This window comes from Gorilla gorilla, chromosome 2 (genome assembly GCF_029281585.2).
Source record: "Gorilla gorilla gorilla isolate KB3781 chromosome 2, NHGRI_mGorGor1-v2.1_pri, whole genome shotgun sequence".
Classification (NCBI taxonomy): domain Eukaryota; kingdom Metazoa; phylum Chordata; class Mammalia; order Primates; family Hominidae; genus Gorilla; species Gorilla gorilla.
In genome coordinates, this window is record NC_086017.1 from 127,293,429 (window position 1) to 127,318,463 (window position 25,035).

The following is a 25,035-nucleotide window of genomic DNA, read 5'->3' on the forward strand; positions in this document are numbered from 1 at the left end:
TAATCAAAAGACTATATCTTATACATCTTTTGAAAATTCGGCATGAAGTACTAAAAATTTCAGCATCGGATAACAAGGAATGATCTAAGGACAAACTAACATATTTCAGCTTTCATAAACCATTGTTTTCTTCTGAAACAGAGCAATCAAAAATAAATAAATTGGGCTGGGCGCGGTGGCTCCAGACTGTAATCCCAGCACTTTGGGAGGGAGGCCAAGGTGGGCAGATCACTTGAGGTCAGGAGTTCGAGACCAGCCTGGCCAACATGGTGAAACCCCATCTCTAATTTTAAAAAATACAAAAATATTAGCCGGGCGTGGTGGTATGCATCTGTTATCCCAGCTACTTGGGAGGCTGAGGCAAGAAAATCACTTGAACCCGGGAGGCAGAGGTCACAGTGAGTGGAGTTCATGCCAATGCACTCTAGCATGGGTGACAGAGAGAGACTTGTGTCTTAAAAAATAAATAAATAAATAAATTGGCAAAGATGCCAAAGCAATTATATAGAGGAAAGATAGTCTTTTCAACAAGTGGTGCTGGACTAATTAGATCTCCACATTGAAAAAAATATAAATTTAGAACCTGCCTCATAGCATACATAGAAATTGATAAAAAATGGATCATAGACCCAAATGTAAGAGCTAAAACTATATAATTTTAGAGAAGAAGGTAAGAATAACTCTTTGTTATTCTAAGGCAAAAAGTTCTTAGCTACAATGCCAAAAGCAGAATTATAAAAGAAACCTTGATAAATTGAACTTCATCAAAATTCAAAACTTTTACACTTTAAAAGAAAATAAAAAGATAAGCCATATCCTGAAAGATAAAAGACTTACACGCAGAATTCATAAAGAATTATCGGGGCCAGGCGTGGTGGCTCATGCCTGTAATCCCAGCACTTTGGGAGGCTGAGGCGGGTGGATCACCTGGGGTCAGGAGTTCGAGACCAGCCTGGCCAACATGGTGAAACCCTGTCTCTGCTGAAAATAGAAGAGTTGGCTGGGCATGGTGGTGGGCGCCTGTAATCCCAGCTACTTGAACCCAGAGGGCAGAGGTTGCAGTGAACTGAGATCGTGCCATTGCACTCCAGCCTGGGCAACAAGAGCAAGATTCTGTCTAAAAAAAAAAAAGAAGAAGAAGAAGAAGAGTTCTCAAAATTCAATAATAAGGGACAAAATTCTCAATCAAGAGTGAGGCAAAATATTTGAATAACACATTACAAAAGAAGAGATACGAATGGCTGATAAGTACAAGAAAAAATGCACAACATTAGGTATTAGGTAAGTAAATATTAAAACTATAATGAGACATCACTACATAGTCACTTGAATGGCTATACCCAAAAGAGAGACAACCATAAGTGTCGACAAGTATATGAAAAACCTGAAACAGTCAATATTGCTGGTGGGAACCTAAAATGGTGTAGTTACTTTGGAAAACAATATGGCAGTTTCTTAAAAAGTTAAAAGATTTACCATATAATCCAGTAATTCCAATCCTCAGTACCTATGGAAAAGAAATGAAAATATATGTTCCCTCAAAGAATTGACCATAAATACCCAAGCAACATTCCTCATAACAGCCCCAAACTGGATGCAATCCACATGTCCATTAACAGGTGAATGGTTAAACATAATACGGCATATCTACACAATGGAATACTATTTAGTCATTAAAAGGGAGCAAACTATTAAGTCATGCTACAATATGCATGAATCTCAAAAACATTATGCTAAGTCAAAGAAGCCAGATGCAAAATACTTCGTAGTGTATGATTCTATTTATATGAAGTGTCCAGGAAAAGCAAATACAGTTAGCCCTTCATAGCCGTGGGTTCCACACCCACAGATTCAACCAACCTCAGACTGAAAATATTGAAAAAATGAAAAATAACAATACAACAATAAAAATAATGCAAATAAAAAGCAATATAGTATAACAATTATTTACATAACATTTACGTTGTATCAGGTATTATAAATAATCTAGAGATGATTTAAAGTATATTGAGCATATGTGTAGGTTATATGCAAATACTACCCCATTTTATAGAAGAGACTTGATTTGGGTATCAAAGGAAGTTCTGGAACCAGTCCCCCAGAACACCAAGGAACAACTGTATATAGAAACAGAAAGTAAGGTGGAGGTTGCCCAGAGTCTGGAGTACAAATGGGGACTGACTAAAGGTGGGCATGAAAAAAATTTTGGGAATGATGAAAGTCTTCTAAAACTAGATTGTGATGATGGCTGCAAAACTCTGTACATTACTAATAATGAATTGAAATGAATATTTTACACAAGTGAATTTTATTATATATAAGTTATACCTCATTAAAACTGCTAAAAATAAATAGTGCTGCTAAGCTTATATAAGCAGCTTTTAGGTCTCAACTGTAATATTACCCCTTCAGAAATGTCTTACCTGGATACCTTCTCCAAAATATCCTTTTCATAGTTTTGTTATTATAATCTGTTTATTTTCAACTTTACCATTTACCACAAGCTGTAACTATCTTATTTATGTATTGACATACTTGTTTACTGCCTTCCTCTTCAATCAGAATGTAAGCCCCGTGAGTGTTGTTACTTTATTTCTCTTATTTACTACTTTATTCCCAAAATTTTGCACAGTGCCTGGCACAAAGACATGGTTAACAGCCATATGTCAAAGGTATAAACAAACAGATTAATGGATGACTAGACAAATAGCTGAGTAAATAGATGAGCTACATTTGCTAAGCAAATTAGTCTCGTGTATCTTTAGGAGACACAGAATATAATCTTTCATTTTAAGACGGGAAAAAAAACTTGCAACAGAAGGAAAATGGTATTTCCTCATGATCAAGAGAGTGGAATTCCTTCCTCAGTTCAGGCATCTGAGACTTTTATTCCCAAAGAGGACACGATGCCAGAACTGAGCACAGCCAACATCCACCTCTCTTTTTCTTTAACCATCCCATTAACAAAGTTGTTTTCTCTAGAGTCTAGATCCAATTAAGAGCAAGGGTGGCAGAGAGAACACTGAGGAAAGCAATGTTAAAGACGTTTGCACACATTCCTCTGGGGGATAGAGAAAGCTTTATTGGCTTTCCTATCCCTCCTCCTCTTTTTCCCCTCCATCCCCCACCTCCTAAACTCCTTTGCAGAAGGCATCAGGACAAAGAAGCACCCAGCATTCAGCTCAGGAACAGAAAATAAATACACTGGGAATACTCCATGGTCCCTGGCTGAATACAAAGCAGTGATTCAGCAGAGAAGCTGCAACCTCAATGGGAACAGAGAGCGAGTACCGAACACAGCACCAGAAACACGAGAGAAAGAGAGAGACAGAGAGAGACCATCTTAATGTTCTCACTGTTTTCCTCCTGTGATGTCTCCTATAATAACAGTTTAAATGCAGTAGTAAGTGAAAAGAAAAAAGAAGAGGAAATAGATTCATAAATAATACTGCACAAAGGGAAGAAGAACACAGCAAGATCAAAAAGAAAATATCAGTATTTTTAAAAAAATTTAAGACAAGAATGAACCAGAGTCTAAAACCAGAGTCTAAAACAGGTGATGGAAACAAACGACAAAAAAGGGAATAGAGAGAGGAAAAACAAGCAATGTACTTTATTGGTTAGTTGAGAATGAGTCAGGGAGTGTGTTTCACTCATGTCCTGTGGCCCTTTGACTTCAATTATCTTGTTAAAAAGTCTGAGCTTTATTTCCACTGTGTGTAGTGGGAATAATGTGCATGTCCTCCTTTCCTCCTTTCCTCGGGTCTGGTGAGGACTAATTAGGCAATGTATGTGACATGTCTTTAGAAGTTTAGAGTGCTAGATAAACAGAATGCTTTTTTGAAGTGCCTGTACATTGTTGGTGCTGAATAAACATTCAATCACACTCAAGTTTTGAGGCTGAGCAAGAGAGAGCAGTTTATAGTTCATTGGGGAAATATTTCCATTTCATTCCAGCATTTCTAAGTTACTGACAAAACACAAACAATTTTCCATAGTCGTACCTTCTCCAAGGGGCAATTATTGATGGAAAAGAAATCAAAGGAAGCCCTTACTAATGAAGGCTGAATGTTTTATAATCAATTGAGGGTCACAGGACAACCCAGAATATGGCAGTACATGGATAAAAAGTAGAATCCAGATAGATGTGAGGCAGAAATTATAAAGAATACTTCTAGGTCTTACATAGAGACTTAGTCTTATACAGAAGAGAGGAAATAGTGTGGATTAAATACCACATTACTTACCCAATAAATTCTACAGAACCTAGTAAGTGAAATGCAGTATTGAGAGTCTTGGAATGCCAGGCTTTCCATTTTTTCTGATCGATGGAGCTCTGTATGCAGCAAATAAGGCTGGGTGACAGGTTTATACTCTACGTATAAGGAAAACTTTGGGAGTGTGCCATTTTATTATAATTTCATTTATTCTGTATGCAGACTTCCATTTTTCTTTCCTTTCAACTAGATTAAATACTGTAAATCACAGCTTTATTGATAGGAAAGGAGGTATCTGCATTACTCTTAAAAATGCCATCTCCAAGAGGCCAACTTCACTAGAAGTTGAAGAAGGAAAAAAAAAAAGAGAGAGAGTGGAGTTTGCCAAGCCAAATAAATTGTCTACCGTGCAGGGGCTGGGCATTTAGATCTGATGGTGCCTCTAAATCATAAAACATTTGTTAAGTCATCAACTCAGGAAATGCAATTATCACCCAAAATTAGCAAGAAAGTAATTTTAAAAGAATTGCTCACCTATAACGAACAGCATAGTGAGGTTACATGCTCACCTTTGATATTTTCATTGACCCTTCATGTTTCACCATCCCCTATTTACTTATGACAAGGGAAAAATAGATCCTCTATTGTCAACCTTTACCTTTGGCCATGTAACCATAGAATGAGTCATCGCAACAAATATACTTCATTCTGTACATACCATTAAAAGAAATTATTGAGCACCTGCTACCTGTTCAACCCTGGCCCAGGCAACATGTGGAACGTGGAAGATAAGGCTTAGTGGAAATAGTACTGATGCAAATATGGCTCTGCTAACAACTAGTTGTTTGACCATAGAAACGTCATTTTTTTCTTGGAGTTTTACCTCTTCTTCTTTAAAATGCAGAGAATGTGATATACTTGGGTGAGTATGTCAATAAAAATATTGATTGAAATGTTACTCAGACCAAGTTACTCCTGTAATCTCTAACCGTCTATGACTTAGGGAGCTTACAATCTGGTTGAAGATACAGAACTAAAATGCAGAAAACTATCAGCAAACATAAGCACAAAATTGATACTGCCTATAAGTCCATAAATAATAAATAAATAAATTAATTAATTAGAGGGGAAAACAATAAAGATGAAAAAATTAATGTTTTTTGAGAGGAGGATGGGCTTAAAAAGAGTAAAATTTAGGTAAATAGATGGGAAAAAACCATACATCCTAAAGCAAAAAAAAAAAAAAAAAAAATTAATACACACAAAAGGAAAGATGGACTTGATATATCAGGAAACATTCCTAACAAAAAGAGAGGGTGAGTATGAGAGAGAGATACTTTAAGACCTGATGGTGCCTTTAAATTGAGGCTGATGCAACAAAAACTGGAGGCCAATTTTAGTTTATTGAGCAAAAATAGAAAAGAAAAAGAAACAGATGAAAAGGTAAGTTTAAAAAAGAATATAAATAGTTGTGAAAATCTAAAAGGCTAGACTATAAGCTCCATCTCATTCACTGCTCATCACCAGTACTCAACTGAGTGCCTACCAAAAAGTAAGAACTCAACACATGAGGCCGGGGGCCATGGCTAACGCCTGTAATTTCAGCACTTTGGGAGACCGAGCCGGGTGGATCACTTGAGGTCAGGAGCTCAAGACCAGTCTGGCCAATATGGTGAAACCCCATCTCTACTAAAGATACAAAAATTAATCCCAGCTACTTGGGACTATGAGACAGCAGAATCACTTGAACCCGGGAGGTGGAGGTTGCAGTGAGCTGAGATCACACCACTGCACTCCAGCCTGGGCAATAAAGGCGAAACTCCATCTCAAAAAAAAAAAAAAAAAGAACTCAACACATGAAAAGACCGAAGTTGGTAACACAGTCATGCACTGATAAGGATTTGGAATAGAATGATAGCAGTGGGAATAAAAAAGCACCATTACTTAGAAACAGCTCATTAAATTTACCAAGTGTAAAGAAAAATAAAGGCAAAATAATTAATAATAAACCCAAACAACATTGCAGCACAATCGGGAAACCAAATCTGAAATGTGAATACATCATCTGTGGCTGCCTGTATCTTCCCTCTTTGTCCTGAACCCTGGGGCCATCATCTTACCATATTTCCTAACTCTGTAACAACATGGTGCTATCAACAGCATAGTGAGGTTATATGTAATGGTAAAGAATTATAAGCCGAAGTAGACTATAGTATGGGGGAGTGTAATTATTATTATTATAATACTAATCTGCCTCGAGGTTAAAAAAAAAAAAAGTCTGCCAAGAAACTTGAAAACAAAAATCTCCTGGGGTTTTTCTGGTAGCATACAACCTGAGACTGATTTATTCTATTTATTGTGTCCTCACTTCCTTATGAAACGCCTGCATTTCTATTAACTCTCTATCTTCGTTTATTCGTTCATTTGTTCATTCAAGTGTCATTGCAACCCTTAAGACTCAGCTCTTTCATTAAACATGTCCATAGAAACACATCAGCTCACAGCATTTTTTGAATAGCCATCAGAGCTACAATTAGAAACAAACTGTTTTTATTGTTACTTAATGTTTTATTTGTACAGGTTCCTTGAGGGACTAGAACATGTATGGATCCAGATTTTTGTGGGGCTTGCAATTTTTACAGTGTGAAGTCTTTCTCTTAAAAAAATAAATACAAAATGATAAATTAAAAATAGGAGCTATTTAGAGGTAAACCCTCGGAATGGCCCGTCCAAGTAAGGAGCTCCAAAGCTAAGCTTCCCTGTAAATCCACTTCTGTTGAACATTTATTTAATCCTCATAGAATTTCCAGCAGAGGGCTATGCATACTAACTACCCATGTTACACACTCTCTCTCTTGGCAATTTCATCAAACTCACAGTTTAAACTATACCCTAATAGGGAAACAGTTGATGTTCCCAGGTAACTCAGAGCGTTCTCTTAATCAGGTCCTCAGAGTCACTTGTCAATGGGCTCTACCTGAATACCTGATAGTCTTTCAAACTCAATTTAGTCAATGAAATTAATCTTACTTTGAAAATCTACCATTTCATTCCATATGTCTTTTTGTATTTGTTCCCCATCTTTGCCATGTAAGTATTTCCATTTACGCTCTACTTTATTTACTTAGGACTGTCCGTCTCTCTACCCTCCTGCCAGCCTTCTTATGTGAATTTCCTACCTATATTTGAACTGAACATATCATTACCTGGTCTAGAATTGTCTGCAAATTTCTTTATTAAGAAGATCTTTTTTTGAGAGGCCAAGGCAGGCAGATCATGAGGTCAAGAGATCAAGACCATCCTGGCCAACATGGTGAAACCCCGTCTCTACTAAAAATAGAAAAATTAGCTGGGCTTGGTGGTGTGGGCCTGTAGTCCCAGCTACTCGGGAGGCTGAGGCAGGAGAATTGCTTGAACCTGGGAGGGGGTGGTTGCAGTAAGCTGAGATCGCACCACTACATTCCAGCCTGGTGACAGATCTTTTGTCATCAAACTAATTTTCTTAACTGTTTTTAAGGAAATGTCCACTTTTTAAAAAACCTACCATGTATTTAGAAAAAAATGCATTTTTCATTATACAAGAGACTACACAGACTCAAAAAAGAGTAATACATTTATGTTTGAGATATGTAATGTCTACATATAATGCTTAGTGTGTATATGGAAGTTTGGAACCTTTGTACTAATCCTGGAGCTCCCCAGGAACCTATGGCTTGGGAACTGACTGCCTAAAGCTTTTCTCTTGGGACTAAAATTGAGTGAAACTGTACTTTATTTTCAAGAAATGAACTCTGACATATTTAGGACTTCATTAGATAATTCTTAGGATCCCTTGCATTATCTTTTAAGAAGCCCCATTTTTATTTTAATATCCATAGATGTTTCCACTGGGAATTTGTGACATTCTTGGGAATATTTTCAGCTTTACAGACAGATAACTAACTTTGGGATGGGGGTATTAGTGTTTTACTGAAATCCTGTTATCTGATCCTTCCCTAATCTGTTAGTTCCTAAACTCTGTCTACCTTTTCACTCTTTTTGTAAGTCCTCAATTTTCTTTGTTTGGGCTTTCTGAGCTATTTCAAAACTGTTACCCAAAATGCTATATTATATATTTAACAGTTGCCTGGCCCCACAGACAAAGCTGTGCATAAATGCTTCTTTCACTGTAAATACCGCTAAGGCAATGATGAGGTAATTAGCTAAGTACATGTCAGCTCTACAGGAAAGAGACTGGTTTCATACTCTGATAATTGCTGTTTATAAGTTTTAACAGTTGCACTTTTAGGTAAATTAAAGTCACATTACAAAAAGAGATAAAATAATGAACCATGCGTACAAATAGTAAGAAAGTAAAATACTGGTGTTGGAGAAATAAATTGGGTTCAGCAAGAGGTGGAGATATATTCAGTAAAATAATTGACAGATGACTTCCATTTGTTGGTTGACCTCATATTTTGTGGAAGAAAAGTGTTTTTTTTTTAATTATAAGAACAGAAAACCAGAAATGCAAATTATTTTGCTTCATTATTGCTGATGAGTGCACTTGATATGAAAAGTAAAGAAGTCACACAAACAAAGCATTCCTCAATTTAGAAATAACAGATTTACTTATAGGCAAATAATGTCTACATACGACCACTGCCACTACATTCTACTGAGATCATCTCTGATGATACTGTGGGAATCAGTAGAGAGAAGGATTACATCAAATATCTAGGGAGATGGCTGAGTTCTGGCAGGGTTCAGAGGGAGCAAAAATTGCAGAGGGTCAAGGCCTTGGAGTAGGAAGACAGCCAATATGAGACATGGATTTGCAGATGACATCATGTTTTACTCTTTGGGGGAGTAAACAGTTTGAACCATATTGACCAAGAGGTTGACAACAGGTAAAGATATCATGGTTAATATAAGAAACCCTGTTTTCATAATTTCCTAATTCAGATGGTAGCAAAATGTTCAGTTAGAAATGAGATATACAGTGGGAATTAAAACTGTAGTGTAGACTTCAGGCAAAAGTATATCAACACGTGTGGCAAAGTAACAGAGGGAATTAGAAGACGCAAGAGATGAGGTCAGCATTTGACCTGATTAATCTTATGCATGTGTATGAAGCTGGCTGATGTTAAAAGTAACTCTCTGAGACCAGATTTGTCTTGATACTGCTCTACCCAGAAAGATGAAAGGCCTAAATAGATCTTCAGTCTTAATGATATACAGTCCCTGTCTTTTGATATGTTTGCAAATTCTCCAGTGGGAAGAAAATAATAGAGGCATGAATATTAAAACACACTGAAAATTATTAGAGAACATATTTCCAAATGAAATTCTTCATAAGCAAAGTAATAATAGAATTCCATAAAAAAAATCCAAAATAAACTAGAGAGGGAATTCAGAATATCACATAATGATGAAATATAAGTACTAGCAGAGACCTGAGAAATCACCCATTTCAATCTTCTACTCCATAAAGATGTTTTTATTTTTGTTTTTATTTTAATAATATTTCCTAATAGAGGTCTACTTAAATACTAAAATAGATGAAAATGTAGTTCCTTAACAGGAAAGCCATTCCATTTGGCAGAAGAGAAACTGACATTTACAAAATAGATACACCTATATCCAAAGATACGCCTAAATATAATTATAGATACTTCTAATTCCTTCTTATAATGACTTTCTTAGGTGAGAAGTTTAATATCATTATTATAATTTTTACTTTATAAATAAAGAACCAGAGGCCTAGTAGGGATAAATAATTTATCGATGTTTGCAGAGCTGGTAATTGATAGGGGAATACTTAGAGCTAGGTCTTCTGGCCCAGAAACTGTGTTATTTCTACTATGCCATTTGAATGGTCATTTTCATGTCATTCAACTAGATTTGCTTATTTAATTAAATTATGTCCTATTTAAATTATAAACTACCATATTTTTTCTTTCTTTCTGTTTTTCATCTTCCTTTTCTTCTTTTTTGAATGAGATTCGGTATAATCACAAATACACATAAATAACTTTTTTAAACATCAACTAAAATTTTCTTCCCTCTAGTTTTCATCCATATTTACCTTATAATTCCATCAACAAACACCTCAGCTATCCCCTTATCTTTGTCTCATACACATGATGGAAAGTTTGCTTGCTATGGTTTTATCCAAGTGTTGATCCTGGCCTGAGAGAAAATGAGAGAGACCTCTATCACTATCAATCAGTATTTTTTTTGGCATAATTGCTTCAGAAAAAAAATCTAGCTCATTTTTGACCCATAATATATTAATAAGTCTATTAGAAGCCTGTTGAAGTACAGATACTCAAAGTAAATGGCATTTCCTTGATCCAACAGCCTGGAATTATATTTGCTCATTTAAAAAAAATCTATTTGCCATGCTATACTTTGTTCCCAGGGAACACATGTTGGCTTCTAGTGATCACTGCTTTCTTTTCAAAATCTATTTAACACTACATTCTAGTACGTAGGCTTTTGGTGGGTAGAGTGATTTAATATGATTTTCCCCTTGTAGTTATAATTAGGACAATATTTTATGTCACCATTATGAAACTGTTTCTGTTTTCTACAGATTTTCTAATGTTAGTAATGGTGTTTGTATAATTATGCTCTCAAGTTATATTAGTGCCCTGGATATAATGCATATCAGTCTTACAGCTGAACTTGTTTATATTATTCTAATCACGTCTTCATATACCCTGGATTTTAAAAATTGCAAAGGGTGTAATAGCATAATTTTGAGAATTTCACTTGGTAAACATTATTCCTCTCTTCCAGCGGACACTAGTCATCTTCATTAAGCATGCTCATTAACAAATCACTAGATCTCTTTGTGACTTTGAAAGAAAATAGAAATTTAGTATGGACTTGGAATCACAAATTCAAAGAATTAAATTATATTTTTAAAAAATACAGTTATTTTTCCTTTAGCTAAGGCAGCATTAATTTTTGTCCTATAATAGCAAATAGAAAAAGAAAGTGTTAGATTTCCTTTTGCTTTTTATGAACTATATGATTGTCAAGATCTAATAGAAACAAAAAACATTGTCTGACTCCCCTTACAATATAATCTTAGCACCTTGCATGATTAATTAAAAATAAAACATACTAATCAAAAAAATTATGGTAGCCATTGTGTGATGCCTCTTATATATCGTATCTGTTTACATGCTTGATACCCTTAAAAATTTGGTTTTCTGTATAAGTGATACATCAAATTAATTAGGTTCCTATTAAAGTGTGACGTGACCCAAGTTCAAAGTAATATTCATGTCCATATTTTGTGTACGTAAATTTTATGTACATATAAAAATCACATTTATGCTTTTACTTTTTTACATATAATTATAAATATATACAAAAATAAAAATAAAGTTAAGGTCTTGTATTCAAATACAGTCACACTATATAGATTAAATATATTCATGATACAAATTAATTATACTTCATAACAGATCCTGTACAAATACATACTCTTAGAAGAATTAGATTTTGAGTTCTGTTTTATTTTTATGCAAGAATGAAGGCATTAATGTAAACATATTTTTAAAATTTTCTATATTATGATATTTATAATATAATTTAGGATTTTTAAAAAAAATTTGTGCATATTATCATTCTATTTATAACTTCTGGCATTTCTTCTTCTTGTGAATGCAGCTATATTCAAAAACGTAAAGCCACTTCACCAGACCAACATCTTTGCTTATAAGACAAGTAGGAGTTGGAACAATGGAAGCTAATTCCCAACTTTACACAGTAATGGTTTTTGCAGAACTAAAGGTTAAATTTTTTCATGCCCAATCTAGAGGTTTATCCAATCAAGTAATATCTTGTAGTCTTTAAGCAGTTTATTGTTGTGGTGATGATCAGTGCATCATATTAGTGCCAAAAGAGATAGAACAGAGGTCAGAAAGAGAGACAAAGAAGAAAATCCATTCTCCTGCTAAGTTAATGATTCAGCAATATAGAATGCTGATCTTTAGATATGCTTATACAATTACATCATGAACTTGTATAAGGTGACAGCGATCTTTAATTATCTCCAAACAAACACCAGCTACAAATTGGCAACCATATGTGGCTTACGTTTCACAAAATGAACAGCCCTAATACACATATGCTAGAGTGAGGTGTGTGTAATGACACAAAACAATCAGAAGTCAGGAAACCAATTATGTTCCCCAGTCATTGTTTTCACATGTAGATACTTACTATGCATAACTTAGTGTTAGGCTGCATCACTTTATTTTTTTAATATTTTGTTTCTAGTAGGATAGGGTGGCAAATAGTAGCATAACTAAAGTACAACTTTAGAAAGGATAGAATTAATTTTAGACAAATTATAGAGATTCAATATAGAGATGCATCATTAGACAATTACAATAGAATAAACAGTAATGCATTATTTTATGGAAAGCTAGGTTGCATTTTTCCTCATGGTTATTGGTTTCCCTCCTATCTCACATAAATAATACCCTTGTACATTAGGGAAAGATATACAGAAGGAAATCTGGGATTATTACAAACTCCACTGAACATTCCAGCGTTAATTTTTCCAGGAATGTGTAATGAGCTCTAAGATGCAATGCCCAGGTAAGCATCACTATCAGTATGAATAACCAGTTTTAGTCAAATAAATGTAAGTGATATGCACATTGCCTCATTTCAAAGGAAACTAGAATGGATCGGTGGAGATGAATATACCTGCTGCACACAATCCTGCTATTTAAGTACCTCCCAAATCCCCTATTTAATCCCTGAAAATTCAGTCACCCCTAGAGGGAGAAAGCCACCTAGCACTCCAGGAAGGTAGATTCCTTCTTCTCAGAGCTACCCAGGATACTGACCTCTTCACAGATATCTCACTTCAGGGCCATTGAGTGACTCCTTGTTCTGTCAGAAACTACTATTTTACCTAAGAAAGGGGCATGCTTTGTCTAGGTCCCTATGTCTGTAACTCTGAAGCTTTGGGATCCTTCCCAAAATACCCCCATTTGCCCTTCTCATTTTCTAAAAAAACAATTCCTGAAAAGAATAACTGCAAGGGGAAATATTGAAGGTATTTCTAACCAAATCTCTTTACCGTACCAATAATCAGAGAATTATCTATCTCTGATTTTATGACTAGACCCTCTTCAACCCCACATCCACAATTACTCCAGTGGTGGCTGACTTCACCAAAATATCTTCCTTCAGTCTGATCTTCTTCTAATGTGTTTCCTCTTTTATAAATCAACTTTAGTCAGCTTGATTTATAGTACAACCATCTTTCTCTGCTCAATTCAGTAGGCAAATATTTATTTGAGCATCCACGGGTACTGAGCTAAATTCTGGGACGAAAAGGTAAAGCAAATGAAATGCCTATATTTCAGGCAAGACATAAGTAAACAAGATGTTTTTAAGACATGTAGTAAATGCAAAGTTTAAAGTATTCAAAGAGGCTAGTGGTAATAATAAACAGGATACTTAGCTTAGCTTGGGAGAATTTAGGAGGACTTCCTGAATGCGCCAGAACTGAGACTTAAGTCTTGAAGGAGGAGCAAAGAGGTAACTAGTAAAGATGTTTGGTGGAGTGAGGGGTAGAAGGAGAAGGAGGAGTCTTGCTCTGTTGCTAGACTGGAGTGCAGTGGCGTGATCTCGGCTTACTGAAACTCTGCCTCCCAGGTTCAAGCCATTCTCCTGCCTCGGCCTCCGAGTAGCTGGGGCTACAGGCGTGCACCACCAGGCCCAGCCAATTTTTGTATTTTTAGTAGAGACGGGGTGCCACCACATTGGCCAGGATGGTCTCGATCTCTTGACCTTGTGATCCGCCAGCCTCAGCCTCCCAAAGTGTTGGGATTACAGCATGAGCCACTGCACTCGGCCGGGGCTTTGACTTTATGCTGTGGATGTTCTTTGAAGGATCGAGTGACATTTTTAGATGAATACTGGAAAACAACGGGCCTTGTATAGGTCATCTCAGGTCCTTCATTCTGCCAACTCCATGAAGTCTGGAAGTTCTAAGTAGACTGAAGATGTGATCTGGTAAACTTAACTAAGGCAGGAAGAAGCACTAGTTCAGTTCTTACTTAATGTCAGACCTTTGTCTCCATCTTTTCCCCACAGAGCTAGACCAGGTTTTATGACCTGAGATTATACAGTAAGAGTTTTAAAAGATAGAGCTCCGTGCTCTGAGATTAACCTTCAAGTCATCCCTGGGTTACTATAGCTTTGGTACAGAGCTTCAGCTCTAAAAACTGGGACCCTCTCTTTTACTCCTTAACTAGGTTACCCATCTTGGTAATGTGCTCAGTTCTAAGTCCCTAATTCCTGAGGACTCAAGTTCAAGTCAGCTCTTGTCCCAAGGACTCTGTTCCTTTCCTGAACTCCTGGGGCTTGTAACTGAGTCTTCGCCATCAGCTGATAACCTCCGTGTCACCCCTGCCTGCCTCCCTATGGGACTAACTAGGGGGTGCTGGCCTGTTATTTCTCCTTATTCTGCTTTGTCCTTCTCTTGATAAGACCTTGTTGGATATCTCTGCCTCCATCTCTCACTCTCACTGCTCAGAAAACCTCAAGAGATCTTGTCCTGCGTGCCACACCAGAAACCACTAGACACCTGCAAAAGGGCTTTTTGCACACTGTCTTCACCACTCAGGAGCCAGAGCTGGATCTATACCCAGTTCCTCCCAATTGGCCACCATCAGCTTCATTGTTAGCCCAAGGTAAATTTTGTATCTATTGGGGGAAAAAAAGTTCTGCCTTCCTCAAAGGATTTTAAATAATAAATCTACAAGGACTATAATGAGTAGAGAACCTCTTGAGGGTGTTCAGAGAATATCTACATCCATCCTAATCAGGGTCCCTCTAAGAGGGACAGTGGTAGGAAACTTAACCAGGCAGAAGTTCATAAATAACAATAAGAAGGCAGCAGGTTTAGAAACTCGGCTGTAGTAAATGGGAGAAAGGGTCAAATTCAGATGAGAAGACTGAGTAACAGGCAGAGGTACCAGAAACAAGAGGAAAAGAATTTTCTTAAAAGGGGGCCGGGGTTGTGAGGAACAAGTGATCCTTACAGAGGTTCTACCAAATGCAAAAACAGCTTCGGGAATGATCGTTGACAAAGCAAACAAAAACGTAAAGTGGGGAAAGGACACCCTTTTCAACAAATGGTGCTGGGATAACTGGCTAGAATGAAACTGGATCTTCATCTCTCAACTTATACAAAAATCAACTCAAGACGGATTAAGGACTTAAACCTAAGACCTGAAGCTACAAAAATTCTAGAAGGTGACATTGGAAAAACCTTTCCAGACATTGGCTTAGGCAAGGATTTTATGACCCAAACCCCAAAAGCAATTGCAATAAAAACAAAGATAAATAGCTGGGACCTAATTAAGCCAAAGAGCTTTGCACAGCAAAAGGAACAGTCAGCAGAGCAAACAGACAACCCACAGACTGGAAGAAAATCTTCACAATCTATACATCTGACAAAGGACTGATATCCAGAATCTACAATGACCTCAAACAAATCAGTAAGAAAAAAATCCCATCAAAAAGTGGGCTAAGGATGTGAATAGACAATTCTCAAAAGAAGATACACAAATGGCCAACAAACATATGAAAGAATGCTCAACATTACTAATGAAAATCAAAACTACAATGTGATACCACCTTACTCCTCCAAGAATGGCCATAATCAAAGAATCAAAACACAATAGATGCTGGCATGGATGCAGCAATCAGGGAACACTTCTACACTGCTGGTGGGAATGTAAACTAGTACAGCCACTATGAAAAACAGTGTGGAGATTCCTTAAAGAACTAAAACTAGAACTACCATTTGATCCAGCAATCCCATTACTGGATATCTGCCCAGAGGAAAAGAAGTCATTATTCAAAAAAGATACTTGCACACGCATGTTTCATGCATGTTTATAGCAGCATAATTCACAACTGCAAAATTGCGAAGCCAACCCAAATGCCCATTAATCAACAAGTAGATAAAGAAAGTGTGGCATATATATATACACATACACATGTATATATACGTATATATACGTGTATATATATACACGTATATATACACACACACACACAATGGAATACTACTCAGCCATAAAAAGGAATGAATTAACAGCATTTGCAATGACCTGGATGAGACTGGAGACTATTATTCTAAATGAAGTAACTCAGGAATGTAAAACCAAACATCATATGTTCTCACTGATATGTGGGAGCTAAGCTATGAGGACACAAAGGCATAAGAATGATACAATAGACTTTCGGGACTTGGGGGAAGGGGGGCGAGGAATAAAAGACAACAAATATGGTGCAGTGTATACTGCTCGGGTGATGGGTGCAGCAGGATCTCACAAATCACCACTAAAGAACTTACTCATGTAAGCAAATACCACCTGTATCCCAATAACTTATGGGAAAAAAAATAATAAAAACCAATAAGCTGGAAGCTGCAAGTGGAGGAAGGAAAACCCATGTGGTATAGACAGATAGTAGACATGTGCAAGGTGGGACATTTCCTTGAAACAAATCCTCCTTGACCAGCACTAACTGGATGATCCTCCACAGGTAAATGCAGATTTGATTTACAGGGAGAAGAGAGAGGGAAAAGGGGAGAGGAAGGAGAGAGGAGAAGGGAGGAGAGAAGGCAAGAGGGAAGAATTGGAGGGAGGAGGAAGGGAGAGAAGGGAAGAGGAGAAGAGAGAAAAGGAGAGGAAGGAAGAGGAGAGAAAGACAATTTTAAGGATACATTTATGTATAAGAAAAATGGCATTTCATCAGATAAAATGAAAACCAAAAAGGTAATCTCAGTGGTACTGTGAAATGAAAATTAAAATACATGAGTTCTAATTCTCAATTGATCACTCAAGTTTTTGGATAACGAACTAAATTTTTCTCTTCTCAGTTAAAACACTTTAAAATGAGATGGTGGACTGCCTAATCTCCAAGGCCTTTCCTATTCTACATATCTATGAGGTTTTCCTACAGTAATTAACAAAATCTGAAGTAAAGTGTTTTATTTTGTAAAGGTTAATCACACATTAACTGGAGATTAAGTTTTAATTACAGGTAACTACAAAAAAAAAAAAAAAAGTCTACTTGCCCTGCACTCCTGATAAGAAACTCAACTATATCGTAAGATACTTGTGACTTTAAAGGACTTGAAATGACATAATAAAAACATCGTAGTGCAAATGGCCTGTGTATAGCATAGAAATAAGAATAAAAGGCTTGTTTTCTTACCTTTTTAAAATTTTCTAAAAGTTATATCCTGCTGTAAATATATGACTATAGTCTTAAGAGTTTATAGTTTATACCATTATAGAGTTTATAAAATACTTTGATACATACAATATCATTTGGTCATAAAAATAGTTTGTGTAGTAGGCAAAAATAGTTGTCAGTTATCTTTATTTAATAGATTACAGTATTTCATGCTATTAAGAGGTTGATCTTCTGACTACTTGTTGACCATTTTGAACTTATTATATCCTTTATGAAAAGTCTTTATCTACGACATAGGCTTTTCTATAAGTTTCAACTAAAGAGAAATCACTATATAAAATTGAGATGAATTATACAAATACAATTATTTTGCAAATCACATGTTCATATATATAAGTGCACAGAATTTACCATGCTTGAATATGTTGACACAGAAGCCATTTTCCTTGTCTAAATATTGTCTGTTTTCTCCCTTAGTGATAGCATTAGAAACAACAACAAAAACAACTTAGAACAGTTCTGTACCTTGTCTAACCCAAATGAGAGACAGCACAGAATAATAAGCTTTATGTTATTTCCATAGACGTTATGTAAATCTGATCCATATTAAATAAAGTCACCCCATTTTCCATGGCTCATAAGGATGAAATTGTGTAACAAACAAATGGGTTTATGGTGGTCTATTTCCTCTCTCCTGTTTGAATTTGTTCATCTTTGGCTATTGATATATTTCTCAAACGATACAATGTGACTCCAATTTTTTTACTGGTATCTATTTAGTGCTGCCCCGAAAATGATCTGTAAAGGAGACTCCTTATCCAGTTAGGCATTGGTTTTTACCTCTATGTACATAGCAGAATCATTAAAAAACAAAAGAACAGCAACCTGTGCCCAGTCCCTTCCCCAAACAAACTACATCAGAATTTCTGAGAAGAGAGGACATGTGGCAGCAGTATTTTTTAAAAGTTCTCCAGCTGATGGTACTGTGCTCCCGTGGCTGTGAAGTATCGAATGCAGTGCTTCTCCAACCTCAATATGCTAGCGAATCGCTTGGAAGTCTTATTAAAATGTGGACTTTGATTTAGTCCCTCCAGCATAGGTCCTGAGATTTTGTTTGTTTTTTTTTTAACATGCAACTATGTGATACTTAAGATGCCCACCTGTGGATCACACTTGTAGTATCCTGTAGTATCAGCATCACCTGAGAACTTGTGAGAAATGCAAATTCTCAGACTTACCAGGGACCTACTGACTCAAAAACTCTAGCGATGGAGGTCAAGCAATCTGCTATAGCAAGCCCTCCACATACACACTGAAATTTGAGACACACTGGCTTAAAAAAAAGAAAAAAGAAAAAAGAATTCTCTGAAGTCTAAATAACTGGCTGTATGTGGTTGAAAAGCCGTTGATTGTTTACATTTGTGTAGCACTTTACAATTCAACAAACTTCTACCTTACCTCCTGTGAACGTCTTAAAACAACCCTGTAGGGTAACTAAAATAGATAGTTTCAGCATTTTTATTTATTTATTTATTTTTGAGACGGAGTCTCGCTCTGTCGCCAGGCTGGAGCGCAGTGGCGCGATCTTGGCTCACTGCAACCTCCGCCTCACGGGTTCAAGCGATTCTCCTTTCTCAGTCTCCTAAGCAGCTGGGACTACAGGTGCGCGCCATCACACCCAGCTAATTTTTGTATTTTTAGTAAAGATGGGGTTTCACCATGTTGGCCAGGATGATCTCAGTCTCTTGACCTTGTGATCCCCCCGCCTCAGCCTCCCAAAGTGCTGGGATTACAGGCGTGAGCCACCGCACCCAGCCGACAGTTTCAGCATTTTGTAAAGGAAACTGAAGCTCAAAGTATTCAAGAGACTTGCTTAAAGTTACAGCATGCAAGGGTAGATCCAAATTCAGAGCCCAGATCTTCTGAGTCGTACAAACTAACAGGCAGGACATTGAGAGAAAAACAGGGCCAGTGGCTATAAGCTGTAAATTATGCCCTGGAGGAGGGATATCTCTGAGGCTCAGATGATGACAGGGAGAGGGACAAGGATATTGAGGCAACCTCCTATCAGGGGAGTCACAGCCCTTTGTATTTGGCACTCTCAGAGACCACAGTAAAATGCACTAATCCTTTTTGGGCAGAGTTTGCTGTTATGTGGAATCAGCTTTGAGAAACACAAAGGTTTAACCCTCACCAGTGACTCAGTGGATGAGTCAGTCACCTTTGGTTCTTTCCACAATTCTACAAATACGTCATTCTAAGTCAAACCACATAAAATAAAAATCTCCTGTGTATTGTATGTGTGTATAAACGCACTTATATGTCCCATACTTACAGAAACACAGGTGGCCACAATTTGCTTTTCTTACGAGATTTGCCCACTCTGTTTCTCAGGCCATAAATGACAACAAATGATAAAGTTCACAGGTACATAAATATTCTTTAACAAAATGTATATAATATGCCATATTCCTAGATGATATATAGTATGCTATACTCCATCATTTACTAAGTATATTTGATAAAGGATTTATCTGCAATGCACGATCCTTACAGTATCAGGGCTAACCAACAAATTTTGATAACATTTAGTGATTTAACTACAGAAAAAGAAAATTTCATGATGGTCACAAACTTACCCAGTAGGCCCATGCCCACAGTTTGTTTCAAATAGTGAACTGTAAGTCATAGAAAATCACATATCGTATCAAGAATTTGAGGGTTGACACTTCATTAGTGAATATTGCCTTTCCACATGACTTACAGAAGATAAACAGAAATTTGAACAAGATCTATATATTTCACTATCAAATAATCAAATCTCCTTTTGTTGTTTCTTCTTTTCCCCCCTTGGTGTAGAAACAAACAGGGAATTAAAGACCCCAACTTTGAAAAAACTAAACATTAGCTATTCTTCATTTAGATACTTAGTTTCCTTGGGAATCTGTAATACTTGTTAGGTACGCTAACATTGAACTGGGAACAATGTTATTATCATTAAAAGTATTATAATATCCTGTAAACATCAGATAGGGTCAGAATTGTGAGCTAAATAAAATTTTATTACCTTGAATTTAGAATATTTAAAATCACAAGTGTGAAGTCCCTGTATTTTATCACATGCCTACTTGTTTTATATCCAGATACGCATGTGTACGTACGTTTTACAAAGTTGCCTTATGAATAGATATGTGATAGTATAATGTATTACAAAACTAACATGGTTCTTTGTGGCCAAATATTTTATTATTATCTTTTCAGAAATCTGCCACTCATGTTGAAAATATGGTCAGTAGGACTATTAAAAATGAAATTTTAAAGGTTGGTTTGAAATACCCTCTATTTCCGCTATTCTTTGACTTGTAAGAGAACTATTAATACATAGTCTCAACCTTCCAATATTAAGCAGGAGGTGAATCTCTATGGGTATGAGGGTAGGAGGGAAGAAACAGTGTTAGAAACTTATCCTGTAATTGAACTCTTACTCCTGTGGGAGCTGGTAATGAGGCAGGTAGACTCTGTTTAGAAAAGCACCTGAGGCAGCTTTATGACTGAAGTCCTGTGGATAAGCGTGTCTCACTCTTTCCTGTGCACACAAATATAAATGCAGATTCTGGTTGTTCTATTTAGGGAGGACCTCCAAGGCTGCTGCTGCTGCTGCCGCTACTCTGTGAATCACACTTTGATTCTTTGTCCCTGGGACAGAAGTTGGTATTGTGGTTATCTTTAGTTCTTTATATAATTTCTCATACAGGTCTGTAATCTCCTCTAGAAAATAATTGAGTTAGGTATGTATACATGAAGCTATCTCTCTTTCCCTCCAATTTTGTCACCATAATTACATAGTTTTTATTATTTTCAAAATGATAGAAATTGAGGGCAAGACCTGAAGCCTAGTGTGCACTCTCCTATCTGATGCATAATTACACTAAAGATCATAATTATGCAAAAATGAGCATCAATCCCCAAAAGAAACTCTTGTTTCACAGAAAACTTTAAGTCAGTGAAGGTAAATGTTTTGGGGACAGACAGCCAAACTCCTGTCACTGGATTACCAGAATTACAAACCTCCCTTGTCTCCTGTTGCCATCTCATATTATTCGTGGCCACAAACTCACTAAGAGAATTATTTTTTTCTCCTAGCCATTTCACTTTCTCGGTGCCAGACATCTACTGTGGCTTCCAATGTATCAAGTTCTCCTTCCTTTCCTTCCCTGAAAGCTCATGCACCCAGCAAAATGTCACAAATAAAGTGAAAACACGCCTTTCCCAGGCTGGCCTTATAAGCAGAAAGCAAGAGCACCATTCTTCACCAGGAAACTGACCCAGAAAGCTTACTGGATTTAAAGAGATTGAGAAGAAGGTCAGCTAAGAAGACAAAGGGAATTCTCTCCATAGTTAATTCTGATGAAGCTCCACCAACCCCAAAATAAACCCTTGTCCAAGGCAAGGAAATAAAAAAGAGGGCATGTAAGGTGAGGTCTGGAAAAGAAATGGTGTTTCATAGGCGACTTATTTGCATGCTCTGTTTGTCTGTCTTTTCTTTCCCAGAGAATAAGTGGTTCTGTGTTTATTTTTTCTCTCATAGTCCCTATTTCCACACTGTAATGTGTGCTAAAGCGTAATGTTTAAAACTCTGTTTCTATTGCGCCATAGACATACAAAAGCACATATGTATCATCCATAGACATGTATACAGTGAGACTGCCTCTGTATGAAAGCATAAGAATGTTTTTATTCTTCTGAATTAACATTTCTATACTTATCTAACTCTTAGACAACTATAGTTTAAGGTATAGGAGATGCTAACTTAGAAAGATCTTACAAAGCTCAAGGACACTGAAATAAAAAACTTATACATTCAAGTTATTCATTTTTCTCATATTCAATCTTGTAACCAGTGAACAAAATTTCTAGGGATAGCATATATTTATATAGAGTGCTTCACCATTAAAGGGTTAATGATGTTAGGGAGTATGAATGTTAGCAATTGAAATGGCATGCTTGTGTGTTTGCAAAAACATTTTCTGCACCATGTCCAAATTCCTTTGCAAACAGATAAATTACTCTATAAATCTTATTACTCCATGTGGATAAATCACACATGCAGGTTTATAAGGCTGAAGAGCTAGAAGGGAAAATCTGCTTTGGATAGTAGGATCTTTGGGATTTGTAATCACCCAATGCTCAGGAAATGAAGAAAGGAGTGCTTACACATTAGCATTTTCTTACTTTTTACAATCTAGAGAAACACATACCCACACAACACACACACATGCAATGCACGGCACACAACACACACTTTCGTCTCTAACAAGGCTAGAGCTCCCAAAGCAGGACACTGTGACAGCCAACCAAATTTATTTCTGAGAAAAGGAAAGAAAACTTTGCTGCTGTCGGCAGCTCTGCTAGAGAACTGCTCCCTGATGCCCCAGGGTTTATGCACTATCAGCTCCTTGCACACAGATTAGAGGTTTATTTTCTATCATATACTGTGTTTTTATTGCCACAACAAGCAATATTAGCTAGATAGACAGACTGACACTGGGTCATTTTATTTGGAGGAAATGAGATTTTAAAAGATCTCCACGGAGAGTGATTCTTTTTGTTAGCATCTGCCAGAAATTCAAGGAAAGCTAGAAAAAAGAACAAGGGGTAGGTACAGTTGGTGGAGAGGAGGAAGAGAAAAGAGAAGCACAAAAAATAACCTTGGAGCATTTTAGAAATAAAAATATGACTAGGTCTCATTTGAGTCTCTCTAGCTCACAGTACCTGATAGGGGTCAAACTCCCAAGGACTTGGGACTCTTCTTTCCAAATTTCAATCTCAAATTATTTTAGAGTTTGCCAGAGCTGCACAGAAAAAAAGACTTTGAAGTCAATAATCAATTTGAAATATCCATTTTATGCCAGGTTAATTCTCTCCCAACCTCTGTGTTTAACACTCCTACTCTTAAATATCAGCAATTTGGCAAGTTCCTTTTCTTTCTGCTCTTCATATCTTGTGTTGATTTATATCCACATTCCAGGAAAGGCTCAGTAACCAACCAAAGTTCTAAGATTGATTTATTGCCCTCCATGTCAATTAGAAGATCCTTACAGAAAGTCTTCTATCAGAAACCCTCACACACAACCTTGATATGTGTGTGTGTGTATGTGTGTGTGTGTGTGTTGGCATGAAAACACACACACACACACACACACACAGACACGGGAGGAGCAAGGAGAATGCAGTACTGTGTACTACTCTCTGAGAGCCATAATCCAACAACCTTTCTTTCAGAATTAAGGACTCCCAACAAAACTCTCAAGTGCAATGCAACAGCAATTACAATAGCGAGAATACTGCCCAGAAGTCACTAATGCATTGGGTGAAGTTAGGCTTCCTTGATAAGAGAAACAAGGTCCTAAGAACCGAACATTTAACCAACACCACTGCTGCTTGACAGGGACCAGATTTCCCTTGAATTTTGTTAGCTATAATGCCAACCAGTCAGTAAAACGGGGACACACACACACACACCACACAAGCCTGCAGCATCAGGAGCTGGAGTTCAAGGAGATCAGGCACACACACACACACACACACACACACACACACACACACACACACGTAGACGCGCGCAGCAGAAAAGTTGCCCGAAAGCCCTACCTGAGAATGGCTGTGTCCCCCTGCCTCACGGTGATGTTGTCCGTGCCTCGGTTAAAATCCACGCTGCGAACAGGCAGTCCTGTGGGAAGAAGGCAGAGCAATCTCAGTAGGACCAGTGGCAACTGTTTCCGATCCGGCTGAACTCTCCTGACCATGGTGGCCACGCCGAGGTGCGGGTCCGCGGGGTGCTCTGGAGGGGTGCGCGCTGCTCGCGAGGAGAGGCTTCACCAACACGGGGCTTTCATCCACAGCGAGCGCAGAGCGGGCTTTGCCAGTTTACGGTCCTTTCCACTTTGCCTCTCTCTTTCCCTCGCTCAGTCTCTTTTCCCTCTAAGACTTAACAAAGCCCTCGTAAAACCCAAGCAGAAGGGTGAAAAGTAAAAGCAACACAATTTCAAAAGAGAGAGTGCAAATAGCAAGCCCTCTGGAAGAGCTGAAGAGGAAGCCAAAGGAAGGGGTTCTTGTTTGGTCTCTCTGTGACTGGATGCTCCTCTGCCAGTGTCTGAGCTGAGCTCCTTCGCTCTGTAACCCACTTTCCCAGGCTGGCGGGCGGGCGGGCGGGCGGGCGAGGGAGCCGGCACCAAGCCTGCCAGTGAGTGTACAGAAACAGCCACACAGCAGCAGCAGCAGCAGCAGCAGAAGCAGCAGAAGCAGCAGCAACCCAGAGCCTCTCTCCCCCTCCTCCCTTTCCTGTTTCTCCCAGTCCCTGGCGCTCTCTCTGCTCAGCACCTCCCCCCCACCCCCCCACCCTCCCCCCACCCTGCTGGTTTTTAACAGCCCCTCCACGTCATCCCCTCCGCCCTCCCCTCGAAGTGGCCCCTCGCTTTGCACAACTGCCCCCTTCAGCAGCAGCCAGACTCAATGAAAGCCTGATGCGCCTTTGGGTTGTCAGGACGACAGCTCCATCTGAGGCCTGGCTGATTTCCTTAAGAAG

The 25,035-nt window shown here is 37.7% G+C and overlaps 1 protein-coding gene across 2 annotated transcripts in view; it reads right to left on the bottom strand.

The window, feature by feature from the left end:
- LSAMP (limbic system associated membrane protein) overlaps nt 1-24,833 on the bottom strand; it is a 636,464-nt gene extending 611,631 nt beyond the window's left edge. For both annotated transcript variants that reach the window (XM_004036098.5, XM_004036099.5), the window contains exon 1: nt 24,102-24,833. In XM_004036098.5, coding sequence (XP_004036146.1) covers nt 24,102-24,256 — 155 coding nt within the window. In that variant the 5' untranslated portion in view covers nt 24,257-24,833. The remainder of the gene's footprint in view (nt 1-24,101) is intronic.
- Between the last annotated feature and the right edge of the window lie 202 nt (nt 24,834-25,035).